General features: G+C 34.2%; 2 protein-coding genes across 2 annotated transcripts; one reads left to right on the top strand and one right to left on the bottom strand.

The window, feature by feature from the left end:
- Nucleotides 1-687: 687 nt before the first annotated feature.
- Nucleotides 688-5,255, top strand: LOC126889496 (uncharacterized). Its single transcript, XM_050657830.1, has 3 exons — nucleotides 688-1,046; nucleotides 1,134-1,342; nucleotides 2,475-5,255. The coding sequence occupies exons 1-3, from the start codon at nucleotides 779-781 to the stop codon at nucleotides 3,087-3,089; spliced, it is 1,092 nt and encodes a 363-aa protein (XP_050513787.1). The 5' UTR covers nucleotides 688-778; the 3' UTR covers nucleotides 3,090-5,255.
- A 2,820-nt stretch (nucleotides 5,256-8,075) lies between these two features.
- On the bottom strand, nucleotides 8,076-14,028 carry LOC126889568 (uncharacterized). Its single transcript, XM_050657950.1, has 4 exons — nucleotides 10,723-14,028; nucleotides 10,409-10,635; nucleotides 9,325-9,519; nucleotides 8,076-8,388 (listed from the first exon to the last, which is right to left on the bottom strand). Exons 1-4 carry the CDS (start codon nucleotides 10,971-10,973, stop codon nucleotides 8,081-8,083), a joined length of 981 nt encoding a protein of 326 aa, XP_050513907.1. The 5' UTR covers nucleotides 10,974-14,028; the 3' UTR covers nucleotides 8,076-8,080.
- Nucleotides 14,029-14,270: the final 242 nt, after the last annotated feature.

The raw sequence follows: 14,270 nt of genomic DNA, 5'->3' as shown, positions 1-14,270 counted from the left end.
TTTGAAAACTACCGATTGATTCCAAAAAGTTATGATACCCATCCACGAGACCTGTACAAGCGAGTACAGGGTATAAGTATTCTAAAATCAGCATCATTATCCAGCCGTCTGTATCCAAAGTTGAATATAGGCTTCTCCTAATTTTTCTAGTTCTATCGGTCTTAAGCTTCCTGCCTGCATTTCTCAGCGATTCAAGTGACGTCGTTTGCCCATCGTGGAGGTGATCCAGCTCAACTTCTTCTGTCTGCTTGTGGTCTCCACACTGTAATTTTATCGATCCATCGCCCGTCATTTATTCTGGCCACATAGCCCGCTCAGTTCCACTTCAGCCATGGTACACTCTTATGCACAAAAGATCTTTATAGGTCGAAGTGCTGAGAGGCTCCATAGCCTTAACGATCTCACATAATCTAATGGTACACTCTCTATGACATCTGTGACGCCTGTCCTTCTTCTTATGCATTTCACCGTCGACATTAGAGAGATTTTAGACCCTCTACTTTTTGACGTACGTTAAACGTAAAACGTTATACTTGTCATGCGCAATGAGTTATAAATAAGGGATAACGTTTTCACGTCCTTTATTTCAAAAACAGTTTTTGAATCCTTTCAGAAACTACGCACAAAATACAAATTAACGTTAATTGACATTTGACAAACGTAACCTATAAAGCAGCAGTTCAGTTGGCAGTTGTGTGCTTGTGTTACTTGCTTGGCTATAACCTTGTTATAACACACTATAACTTATTTGTTTAATTATTTGCGATTTGTCACAATAATGGAACAAAATATTGAAAATGTCTTACAACGAAGAAGACACGGTGATCCAATAGATCACAATTTAATAAGAGGGATAATTCTTCATAACATTTTTGATCCGATAATACCTCTTGCAGTTGCACAAAGACCCCATTTTGTGTTAGAAACAGTTGACGAGAAAGATGCGGAACAAAATTTTCGATTCAAAAAAAGAGATATTCCGCTACTAGCTCGGTTTTTACGCATTCCAAATCGCATTAGAACCAAATCTGGGCATATAGCAACAGGTAATACCTAATATCCATATTATGTTGCATTCATTTTTTCAGTTTGTTTTGTTTGAGAAGCATCTAGCAGTAATTTTATTGTTTTAGGAATTGAAGGGATTTGTATATTCCTTCGTAGACTGGCATATCCCAATCGATTATGCGATTTGGAATATATTTTTCAAAGATCCCCACCAGCTCTGTCAGAAATATGTAATTATGTCTGTAAACACATATATGACAATTTTAGATATGTCTTAGAAGACTTAAATAGATTGAATTGGCTAACTCGAGATCGTTTACAACAATATGCACAGGTGAATTAAATTTAATAAAATATTATAAACATTGGCTGCGTTCACCAGAAAAAATCGGTTGAAGCGTCTTTATTGTCCATGGGTTGAAGTTTCAACTGAACAGCTGTTTTCAGTGCTTTAAAACGATGTTCAGTCTGTTGAATGGTATTTTTCCGTTTGACACTTTCATAGTTGGTTTTGTTTTGTGTTCTCGCATGTTTTATGAATTATGAACTTAACCTAAAACGAGATTCGTTGTTTTTGTTTATTTTTATATCGTTCAACGATAACTTGGACGTGTCTTACACAAATTTAATTCAAAAATGGATAATATAGTACTACATTGTTGTTTGATAATGACATGAACAAGAAATAATTTTTAGTGCTGCTGGCTGTGCTGGACTTAGCAGAACCATTGGATGATGATGAAGTATTCCCATCATAAATAAATAATAATTGTCACGAGAAATATGAATTATGTTGAAAATATTGTTCCTCAATACAGCTTTACAATTTCGTGAGCGTGAGTTACAATTATGTATCTCCTAAGTTTCAATTACATTATAATTCAAACCATTGTAAAAGTAAATAGTTGCAAATCGGTGCGCCATTATAATATATTTCTTAGACACGTTCAAGATTGAAGCGATGCAAATACTACATTCAATAAAATGGCGACCGCTTCATCAACACGTTGAAGTTTAGCTTAAATTGACATGACATTCACCCGAAAAATCTTAAACAGTTTTAAAGCGCTGACATAGCGCACTGGTCTGGTGAACGCACCCTTTTCAAAATGAGATTTTATTAAATAACCAATAATTGAAAGGCAAAAATATGTACAGTAGGAAAAATGAAAGAATACCCATGAGCGAACATATAAAACACGCTGTATTTTCCTGTCACCGTGTCACACAAAAAATTGGCTAGCGCAGGTACATGTAATAATTATTATTACATGTACTTGCACTGGGCAATTTTCTTTGTGACATGGTGACAGGAAAATACAGCGTGTTTTATATGTTCGTTCATGGGTATTCTTTCATTTTTCCGACTGTATTTTCCTTGCTCATATGTTAATCTTTTTTTATCTTCATATTAAAATTATTTTTTATAGTGCCTTTTTTCTATAACAGTTTTATTTATATTTTAGGCAGTGGCCAATAAGGGAGCAGCAGTACAGAATTGTTGGGGCTTTATAGATGGCACTGCAAGAGCCATATGCCGACCAGGAATAGATCAGGAAGCATACTATTCGGGTCATAAACACTTCCATTGCACAAAATACCAAGCTGTTGTGTGTCCAGATGGCCTAACAGTCAGTTTGCATGGAGCATTTATGGGTAGAAGACACGATGCTGGAATACTTCGGGAATCAGGTCTTTACAATCAGCTGGAAGAAAAGACACGATTTCCTGATGGTAGTACTTTTGTTTTATATGGAGATCAAGCTTATGGTATTCGGGAACTATTGTTGTGTCCTTATCCAGGACAAGGTGTCAATCAATTGCAGCAAAACTTTAATGCCTCAATGTCTACTGTAAGACAAGCAGTTGAGTGGAGTTTTCAGAAAGTGATTGCAGAATTTGCATTTCTGGACTTCAAAAAAAATCAAAAATTGCTTTTACAAGATGTAGAGGCAATGTATAAAACTGCAACAATATTGACAAACTGCCATACTTGCTTATATGGTAGTCAGTCGGGTCAGTTTTTTAATATGCCATCTCCCACTTTGGAACAATATCTTGAACCAATAAATGATGAATAGTTTTTCCCCTTGTATATTCTTTCTTCTTGTTCTTTTTGACATAACATGACATGTCATGACTCTGTCTGTTTTTTCAATGTACCTCCAGTAATTATCGTTTTTGTGGTCTTCCCACTAATCATCTTCATATCAGGGAACCGTCTCTGACCATCCTTACTAGTCTATTTGTTATCATGCAGCTTATGTGGTCATTCCATTCTACTCTTCTATTTCTTCTTCTTCTTTAAGTGCCATCTCCGTGACGAAGGTTGGCAATCATCATGACTATCTTGACCTTTCGAGGCAGCTGCTCTGAACAGTTGCCTTGAGCTTCAACCAAACCATTCTCTCAGGTTCCTCAGCCAGGAAATGCGTCTCCTTCGTACCCTCTATTTTTCCTTGAATTATTTATTTTAAGATGCTGTATCTTTCGCCTCTCATCACATGTCCGAGATATTGCAATTTCCTTTCTTTTATTGTGTTTTCAATTTCCCTCTTAACACCAATTCTTCTTAACACTCCTAACACTACATTTTCCTGGGTATCCACATTTACACCTATTGCAGTTATATAAAAAGCTGATCTCTGCATGCTTCAGCAAATAGTATATACTTTGTTGCATTTTCCTTTACATAAAAGTATGTGCTTTTGTTGAAAAGAACATACTATAAAACAAAAGTACCTACTACTGACATGAAGTAATCCAATCGTGTTAGAACAATTGTCAGAAAATGAACAATATTGTTCATTCACATCCATAAATGCTGCCATTTTTAACAAAAATCACCTCTGCTGAAGTCGTTCATCCACTAACTTCACTTAAACTGAGCCAAATATATTAAACTAGCAAATACTTCAAAAATACGTAGTATGTTCTATGTATGTGGTAAATAGTAGCAAATGCTATGGAGAAAAGCAAATGCTTTGTAAGTGAAGTAAAAACTTCAAAAATGTAGTACATACTTTAAGCATTACTACATTTTATGCATTCCACCTATTAAGAGTGCTTAATGAGTACTTACTCTTCTTATTGTTTATTACACTACTTCTATTCTCGGTTACCTAATGGAATGATGTTCTGTGGAAGTGCAGTGGGAACATCAAATCTTTTTATCATTCATAAAAAAGTAGACTACTAAATACTTACATTTCCAGCCACCTACATTTATGAATGTCTACATTTCCAATCATACCCATGACAAAAGAGCTCAAAACTTAACTATCTGTAGACACAGGTTTACTCCAACAGAACGGAGTCCACTGTGTGCTTGTATCAAATTCTACAAGCTTCCATCAATATTACAGCATTAAAACAAGAAAATCCTGTTAATGTAGTACTTAATCTGTTGAAAAATATCTTGTTAATGTAAAATCATATACTGTGGTGAAATACCTAGAGTATTAGTTCTATTGTGCTGTCCTTAGTATATCCTACTGCAGAATATTGTGCTCCTGTCTTGCTAAACAATCATGACACAAAAGTCATAGATACCTAGTTAAACCAAGCAATGAGGCACATAACGGGAACTTTAAAGCCCACACCAACCCAATGGCTTCCAGTTCTAAGCAACAAGACTACTGCCGCACTCAACACCCTAGTTCAAAAATGACAACAAAACCCAGCACTACCAATAAATACAGACATCGCTGAACTAGACCAAAGACGGTTAAGACTGAAATTCAGACATCCACCTACTAGAACTGCTACAAGATTGGCTGATTTCACTACTGAAGAGCACTGGATGGGCGAATGGAATCCAGACATCAGAAATTCTAATCTGATAGAAAACCCCACAATTAAACCTGACTGCTTTTCTCTTCCTCGTCATGAATGGTGCAACCTAAATAGAATACAAGTTGGTCATGGAATTTGTAACAAATCGCTGAATCAATGGGATATAAATGCCAGTCCAGGATGTGACAAATGCAGCGCTGTTGAACATACAATTAACCACATCGTCTTCGAGTTGGCAGTTCTTTGTAAGTCTTCAAGAAATCCACCAACTCACTCCCAAGTCAAGAGACTGGCTTCGAGGATGTAACCTTCGACATTCATTTATTAATTTTATTTTTATATGTTCTATGTTTGTGTTTTCTTATTTATTTATTATTGTTTCTATATGTTACTGTTTCTTGACTTGACATTGTTTGCTCAATTATATAAAAAATTATACAAATAAAAAATTATTCTTTGCTATTTATTCTATTCTAAAAAGTGGTCAAATAATTGACTAATAGATAAAAATAAATAATTTACCTGCTTTTAATTGGCCAGGAACTAATTAGGGAATCCAACGATCTGTCAAACTATTCCAATATGTCTGGCGATTGGCATGCAATACATTGAAGGTATATGATAGTATAGTGTTATTTTAGTATTTTAAAGTAATTTTCGTATTTTATGTCCATGTAAGTATTGCTAAATACTTCTGTGACATAGTAACAAATATTGCTTACGTCAATAAACTTTGATAAGTAGTTAAAAAGTTTTAACTAAGTAATTTGGAAGATTGAAGAAAGCTAGGTTAACAAATTTTATGTTTTATAAGTTTAATAAAAAATAATATTGAGCATCCCTAAAATAGATTTTAGGTAAAATCATCGGGGTAATATATATTTTATTATTTTAGGTACTTAGTAATACCACATTGTATCTTAAATTTGAAATTTTAATTTAAATAAAGTATCCAATAAAATCGCTTGTGTGCAGTGTTGCCAGAGAAATTTTTGTAAATGCACCGGAATGACTGGAATAGTGACACAAAGTACTAAACCAACACATTTTGTACAAAAACTTAAAAAAACGTCGTTTAATAATATTTGAAGCAAATTTCTTATGTCACAAAATTTTAGGTTTTTACTTTAGGAGACTTTAGTATCAAAAGTTTGGTTGTTAATTGTATCAAATTGGTACAATTTTAACAACTCTGGCAACGCTGAATTGCCTGCCATACGTCCTGTCATTAAAAATCACGTGGTTTGGATTGCCTAATTATAACCAACTAAAGTTTTAAAAATATTAATAACATAACTTTTATTGAGACTGAGTTTCTGGTAACCTTCGTGGTTTCTATTATTTATAAACCAGCCGACTGCTGAAATCAGAGAAAGCCCAGAGAGATATATAATTTGCACCTCACTTCCTGGCTGCTCATCGTGGCCAAATTCCAACACAAAAGTCACATGTACTCAGTTAGGAGTAAGAATAATAGAAAATAATAAATTGTCTGCAAAACAAAATCAAGAGACATCTTATAATTCAGTTCGTTCAAAGAGCATCATAAACACTGGTTTCAAGCTCCTTAGCTTTCTACAGATATTGTATACAGTGAGCACGTAAAGGTTGGAATAAATTCATTTTCTCGAGAATGGACGATTTGGGAAAAAAATCCCGAAATAGGTCAATTTTTATTTTTAAATTACGACTTTTTGGCATATATGTCATACTAGTGACGTCATCGATGATTTTTTTAAATAGGAATAGGGGTCGTGTGATAGTTCATTTGAAAGGTAATTTAATTCTCTATTCAGTATTATAAACATTTACATAACTATTTACACAGGGTGTCTAAAAAAAAATTTTAAATTAATTTTATTGACATAAAAATAAGAATGCATGTAATTTTTATTTAGTCCAAAATACATTTTAAGGTTCTTAGAACACAGAAAAAATGTTTATTTGAAAAATAATCATTGCTTTTCCCTTAAATCAAATGTTCAAATGTAAAAAAATTAAATGTTCAAAAAGAGGAAGGTGAGTGGGCGGCTAAAATGCTAAAACGATATTTATTTGTTAAATAAACTTTATTTCCTGTTTTCTGATAGCAGTAAAATGTATTTTGAGTTAAATAAATTACACACATTCTTCTTTTTATGTCAATAAATTTAATTAAAATAATTTTTTTTGGACACGCTGTATAAATAATTATGTTAATGTTTATATTACTGAATAGAGAATTAAATTACCTTTCAAATAAGCTATCACACGACCCCTATTCTCATTTAAAAAAATTATAGATGACGTCATCACGCCCAGATGGGTGACGTCACTAGTATGACACATGTCAAAAAGTCGCAATTTAAAAATAAAAATTGACCTGTTTCGGGATTCTTTTCCAAAATCGTCCATTCTCGAGAAAATGAATTTATTCCAACCTTTACGTGCTCACTGTATATGACTATCTCTGAACAAACTGAAACAAATCCAACTCCTAGTATTGAATTACAACAAAGTAACATATGGTTTGTTTTGCAGCAAAATTATTATTTACAAACAGTGCAATTATTATACAGACTGTCTCACCTTATAACACCCAACAAACATACGAAAAGAGTCAGTCTTAAGCTTAAGTGACTTTTACGTTGATAAGAGACCATGTGTCCCCCACTTTCACCACTCATCAATATCCAACTTCCTCAATCCTCTAGCACCGGGTACGTAGAGATACATCTTGACTCAAAACTCAATTGAAAAGAACATATTTCTTAAGAATCAAACACAAATTGACCTAAGAATGAAATATCTAAACTGGTTAGGCAGTAGGAAATCAAAACTGACCCTAGAAAATAAAATCCTTGTCTTCAAAGCTGTCATAAAACCTATCTGGATGTATGGAATCCAACTGTCAGGATGGTTGAGCAAGTCAAATACTACCATCATTCAAAGAAGAAAATACTACGAATGGCAAATGATGCACCTTCCTACATACAGCTTCATACAGGATGTGATCCTTAAATAATATAGTAGGAAGAACTGGAATCACACAATAATCCCCTATTTTAACCTCTAATAGAGCATCATGCCAATAGGAGACTAAAAAAGAAGTGTGACCTCCCAAACAGTTAAAGTGGTCTTGTCACTGGAGAAGACCTCGTCAAACCAATGGAAGCCCTTTGCTCCGCAGCTAGCAAATTAGCTTATAGAACCTCATTTGTGTTCTGATTCCTAAATAGTGTGACTTAAAAAAATTAACTAACCAATGTAAATGTTTTATAATAAAAAACAAATTTCATTAAGATTTATTTATTAAAAAATTAATTATTTTCTCCTGTCTCTCTATAATTTGATGCAATGTTTTTGTATTTTCTATTTCAATTTCCAATTTCTTCTCTTCTAATTCGCATTTTTTTTTGGTTTCATACTCTTTTAGAGCACATTGTCTCTCAGCTAATGCACATTTTCTTTCCTCCAAAGATAATCTTCTCTTCTCTAGATCCATTTCACCTTTTTTGATTTCCAATTGTTCTTGGTCATATTTTTCTAAATATTTTAAACCTTGCCTCTGGCTATTAATTTTTCTCGACTTTGATTTTACGGGCCCTAAAAAATTAGTAAGGTAACAAAATTACCCATAAGTATTTTTAACATGTTGATGGACAGAACGTCTATATATGTGCAATTTCCCTTGATGTAATGTGACACAACATCTATAGATGACATTTTTTAAAAAGCAAGCTTGTGACAAAATCCGTGTCCAAAAATGTCACATTACGTCTACAGATACATATGAAATGTGATACGACATCTATGGTTGTCGTCCACATGTTTACAATAACTTTAAAAAACTCATTCTTTCCATAAACCAGTGATATGCAAAGTATGGCCCGCAGGCCAACTCCGGCCTGTAAAAGTATTTACTCAAGCCCGCCGAGGGTCCATCGACATACATATTATGTATATTATAGCTTTAACACAAAATGCTTTCTTTTCTATAATTCTTTGGAAAATAGTGTCACAACACTATGTGTATATGTGTTACTTATACATTTGACGCACTGTCTATCAACATGTTAAAAATAAGTAGTAAAATAAAACTTTTAAATTGAAATAAACCTTTATCGCTACATTTACAGTACAACCTGCCATATCTGGACCTGTCATATCCGGACCTGTCATATCCCGACCTCCCCATATCCGGACGGTTCTGCGCCGTCTGGATCTACTGAGAAAGGCAGTCCTGCTGTTGGACAACGCACTAAAAGAAGAACTAAAAGATGGCGAAATAATGTATTATAGAATCTACAAAACGTGTCTATCGACGAAAATTACTGACAGCGTTGATTACTGGAATGTATGGAGGAGAAAACGTTTCAGAGACTAAAAGAAGTGGTCTTGATATCCGGATTTTTTCATATCCGGATCGGTCTGTCGCCACATTGATCCGGATATGGCAGGTTTTACTGTACTATATTTTACTAATAAAGGTTTTTATACATAGTCTATAATACACTTCTAACAAAAAGCTGATTTACATACCTGCTATTCTAAACCCTTGTGATGGACCAGGACCAGGCAATTCGTCCATATCCCTCTTCATCTTTGGGGTTTCATTACTTTGTTGCATTTGGGCCTTATCATTTGCAATATTTGGGAAGCTTGCATCCATGTCGATATATTCGATATGAGAGGTCTGCATCTCGGCTTCACCCTCTTCTATAACTTCTATTACATCTAAAAATAAAAATGATTAAATGTTGAGTTAAGTGGGTAGGCACAAAATTTACTAAAAAAGATAAGTGAGAAAAACGAGGTCTGGGGTGCAGCTGCACCCCGCACCGCCTTACGAGGGTTAAATGTATTAAACTTTTTGGAATCCTACTATGAAGTTTAAACACAGAATGAAAGATTAAATTATTACCGAGGGCTGAAAGTCTCTGAAAACTTCTATAATGTTTATTTGAATAAGTTACAGGGGTGAAAAAAAGAGAAAATTCAGTGTAATTGTTAATTTCAAATATTTTATTCAAAAGAAACCTTTTGTTTATTCAAAGGTACTTTCGATTCTCATTAACAATGTAATCTTTCAATCTACGTTTTCAACTAAGTTTTTTAAAATATTAGCTCTTTCAGGATTTAAAAAAAATGCATGGATGCAAGAAAATGTCCTGGCTCTGAAACATAAGGCAATGGACAGGAATTAACAACATACAATCTTTGACACACATTGCAATAAACAGAGAGTTAATGGAAAATGTGATCGCTAACATCCATCACTAACTGTGTACATTCAGGGAATATCAGCTATTTTTGATTAACACTTCATGTATCAAATATACCAGTTGATTTCCATTAAATGCATTCATTGTGTTTGCAAATAATATACAGTAGGAAAAATGAAAGAATACCCATGAACGAACATATAAAACACGCTGTATTTTCTTGTCACAGCGTCACAAAAAAAATTGGCCAGAGCAAGTACATGTAATAATTATTGTTACATGTACTTGTACTGGACAATTTTCTTTGTGACACGGTGACAGGAAAATAAGCGTGTTTTATATGTTCGTTCATGGGTATTTTTTAATTTTTCCGACTATAGAATAACTATTAATATACTTACCAGCATTATCATGGTTAATTGCATGACCTATGCTAGTTTCAGTTTCACCATTGTCGGAATTTGTACTTTGCAGCAATGCCCATTTAGTTCGTGCCTCCACACCTTTTTGTTTTACCAAATTTGAACTTTTATTTCTTTTTGGTTTTTGAGCTTTTGATTCATTCATCAGAAGGTATATGTTATGGCACAGAAGGTCTTTTTCTGTTTCCGTGACTTCTATGCCAGATCTATAATTAAAACAAATGCAAAAGTGAATATTACCTAAGAGTTAATTTTAACACTTTATTCATTCTCCAAATTCATAGGATACTTACTTGTTACGTAAAATTTTGTATTCCTGAAGCCATGATCTTATTAGTCTGTCGAGATGATCTTTTAGTGTTCTGGTACTAAACTGCTTTCCAGTAACACTACACAAATTCTCCTGAATTACGTTCCAGGCATTCGGATCAACGAACGGATTATTTCCCAGAACTTCCCTTAACAGAGTTAAATCGTCGTGATCCGAAAACCTCTGACGTTTTCTTAAAATATCCATATTTAATACAAAGTTTTTTTGTTCCATTTTGAAAAAATACAAACAATAGCCAGTTAACTATTTAACAAGAAATAAGTCACTTCCTTCTCTATGAGACAATTCACAAGACAAAAGACAATTGAACTGAATTCAGTCAAGTCAAATGTCACAGATCTCAAGAACATTAACAGGGTTGCCAAGCAGATTATAGTATTTGTTTATTAACTGATCCTTCTAAGAAAAACAAATTTTGACCACAAATTTTAATACAACATTACTATATTTTTTATTCTAGTTATCTTTGGTTACGCTTATATGACTTTTTTTTGTTTTTTATGATTTACATATATGGCATTTGGCAACCTTACAAATACGTAATCCCTTAATAACGTCAACCTTATTTCTACCTAAATAAGGGGATACCTTATCCCTTAATAAAGTAATACGTTATTTTGCGGTTAATGCGCATGAGCAGAATAACGTATAACGTTTAACGTAACTGAAATAAGGGGCTTAAAATCTCTCTATTGATCCCTTTGGCGTCCCACTCCAATTCTTCTAAAACAAGTTTCAGAACTGCCCTAAATAGTTTTGAGATATAACGTGTCTCCTTGTCTGATTTCTCTTTTGATTTTTATACTTTTTTTATTTTGTGCAGTCTTACGTGCACGGTCATGGTGTATTATTGTATATACCTACGAGATCAGTTCAAGTACCGATAATCTGTACGACTTTTCTCCAACGATATCATTACGCTGTTATTTTCTATCGTATGGAACGCTTTACGAACATATACGAAAGCCAGGACCAATGGTCGGTTATATTCGATCGATTTTTTTCTAAACCCTCTCTGGAATGGATCTATCTATCTATCTTATCAGCCCTAAACATCCATCCTTGGATATAGGCCTCCTCTTCCCTCTTCCATGCCTCTCTATCTTGGGCAATTTGTATTCAATTTGACCCAGTGTGTTTCTTCAGGTCATCCGACCATCGCATCTGTGGCCTTCCCCTTTTTCGTTTGTGGTTCCACGGTTTCCAATGTATAATCATCTTAGTCCATCTTTCATCCTTCTGCCCTAGGGTGTGCCCGGCGAACTTCCATTTAAGCTTTGCTACTGGGGTAGAGACATCTTCCACTTTTGTTTTGTTACGGATCCATTCGTTTCTTTTCCTGTCTGATAGTTTAATGTTCAGCATTTGTCTTTCCATGGATCTTTCTGTCTTTGCTATTTTTCCATATTTTCTTTTGTAAACGTCCATGTCTGAGAGCCATATATTAGAACAGGGAATATACATTGATTGAATACTCTTGTTTTTAGGTATTGCGGGTATTTTCTCTTCTTTAGAATATAAGACAGTTTTCCGAGTGACGCCCAGGACAATCTTATTCTTCTCTTTATTTCTTCGGTTTGATTTTCTTTATTTAATCTAGTGATTTGTCCTAGATATATATACTCTTTCACTTGTTCTATTCTTGTTTGTGCCACTGTAATTATTAGTTCTTCTTGTTGATTGGTCATGGTTTTTTGTTTTACTGTAATTCATCTTCAGTCCTATCTTTGTCGATTCTCTATCTAGTTCTTCCATCATTCTTTGAAATTCTTCACTTCTTTCTGTTATTAATACAATATCATCAGCATATCGTAAGTGATTCAGATATTGCCCGTTTATGTTTATACCCAAGCCATCCCAGTGTAGTTGTTTGAACACATCTTCTAGCGCTTGGTTGAATAGCTTAGGCGAGATGGTATCTCCTTGTCTTACTTCTCGGTTTATTTTAATAGGCTCCGTTTGTTTCATTAGCTTAATAGTTGTTGTTGCCTTATCATATATATTTGTAATTAGGTCGGTATATCTGTAGTCTATTCTGGAATGGATATCACAAATAAATTAAAGATGTACCATAAGCCAATTGGCTGCAAGACGACCAGTTTATAACACACTACTAAAGAATTTTATATGCAAAATTTTCCCATTCTTTGATCTTTGCGACTTTCGATTTTATCAATCTTTGTTGTTGTGCTTGTCCAGAGCTGATAACCGTTAGTAAAAATGTAATATATTGGTTAATTTTTTGACAATTTCTAACATAAGTTGCCAAATTCTGTCATAATCTCTACTTATTCACAGGGATACAATCAAACGCACCAAAATGATGTTTCCTACCATGGTGGTTATTGCAGAGTGCCTTCTTATTTGTGTAGTTTAGATAACTAAGAAAAATATCCTCTATTCTTGTTTTTGCTACATAAGAATTATTTATCTCTTCTTGCATCAGAAAGCTTTTTCTTGGGGTCTTGTCACCGTTTAATATCTGACAGATCAGTACTGATATCATGTTAACTTACATGGGATTATTCTTCTTCAAGTTTCATCTTCCATCGAATGTTAAAAATCATCATGGCTATGTGGAACCTATTGACTGCTGCTCTAAATAGTTCTGCACTACTGCATTCAAACCATTCCCTCAAGTTCTTAAGTCAGGATATTCTTCGTCTTCCCACATTGCGCTTTCCTCGATTTTGCCTTGCATAATAAGTTCTCCTAGTTACTCAAGTTTGAACCTTTTGATAGTTAATATTCTTCATTTCATATCCTTCCAGTCACTTCCACGTTTGAGATTCTTTGGATCCATGATATTCGTAGGATTCTTCTGTAACACCAAAATTCAAAGGTGGTCAGCTGATTTAAATGCACATATTTTAGTGTTAGAAGAGTAGAGAAGGCATACAAAAGCATCCTTAGGCCGCGTTCAGAGTGGACGAGCAAAGAGCAAAGAGCAAAGAGCAAAGAGCAAAGAGCAAAGAGCAAAGAGCAAAGAGCAAAGAGCAAAGAGCAAAGAGCAAAGAGCAAAGAGCAAAGAGCAAAGAGCAAAGAGCAAAGAGCAAAAAGCAAAGAGCAAAGAGCAAAGAGCAAAAAGTGCACGTTCAGAGTGGACGAGCAAAGAGCAAAGAGCAAAGAAGTGCTAATAGCGGGTAGTTACGCTAGACGAGAGTTTAGTTCTTTTCCACTCGGCAGTATGGATAGGAGCGGTAGGATATTTGCTCTTTACTCTCACAGTAGTCTATGTAGTGAGACCGCTCCCGTCTGAAAAAATTTCCGATTCGGTCTCTTTGTGGATTCCTATTTAAAAATATTTTAAAATTTCCTTTAAACAAATCTGAAGCGTGCCGGGTGGAATTTTTGGGCAGAAATTGTTTAAACAATTTTTTTAAACAAATACAAAAGATCACGTTTTTTGCTCTGGAACATATATTTTTAAGTTTTGTGTATAAAATACGCATTTTCGAGGCCCAAAAACTCATATTTAAATTAGTATTTTTGAGGTTGCGAGATACTTAA

The sequence above is a fragment of the Diabrotica virgifera genome, chromosome 8, assembly GCF_917563875.1.
Source record: "Diabrotica virgifera virgifera chromosome 8, PGI_DIABVI_V3a".
Taxonomy (NCBI): domain Eukaryota; kingdom Metazoa; phylum Arthropoda; class Insecta; order Coleoptera; family Chrysomelidae; genus Diabrotica; species Diabrotica virgifera.
Note: the sequence above shows the minus strand (reverse complement) of the source record. Positions and strands in the feature narration are given on the sequence as shown.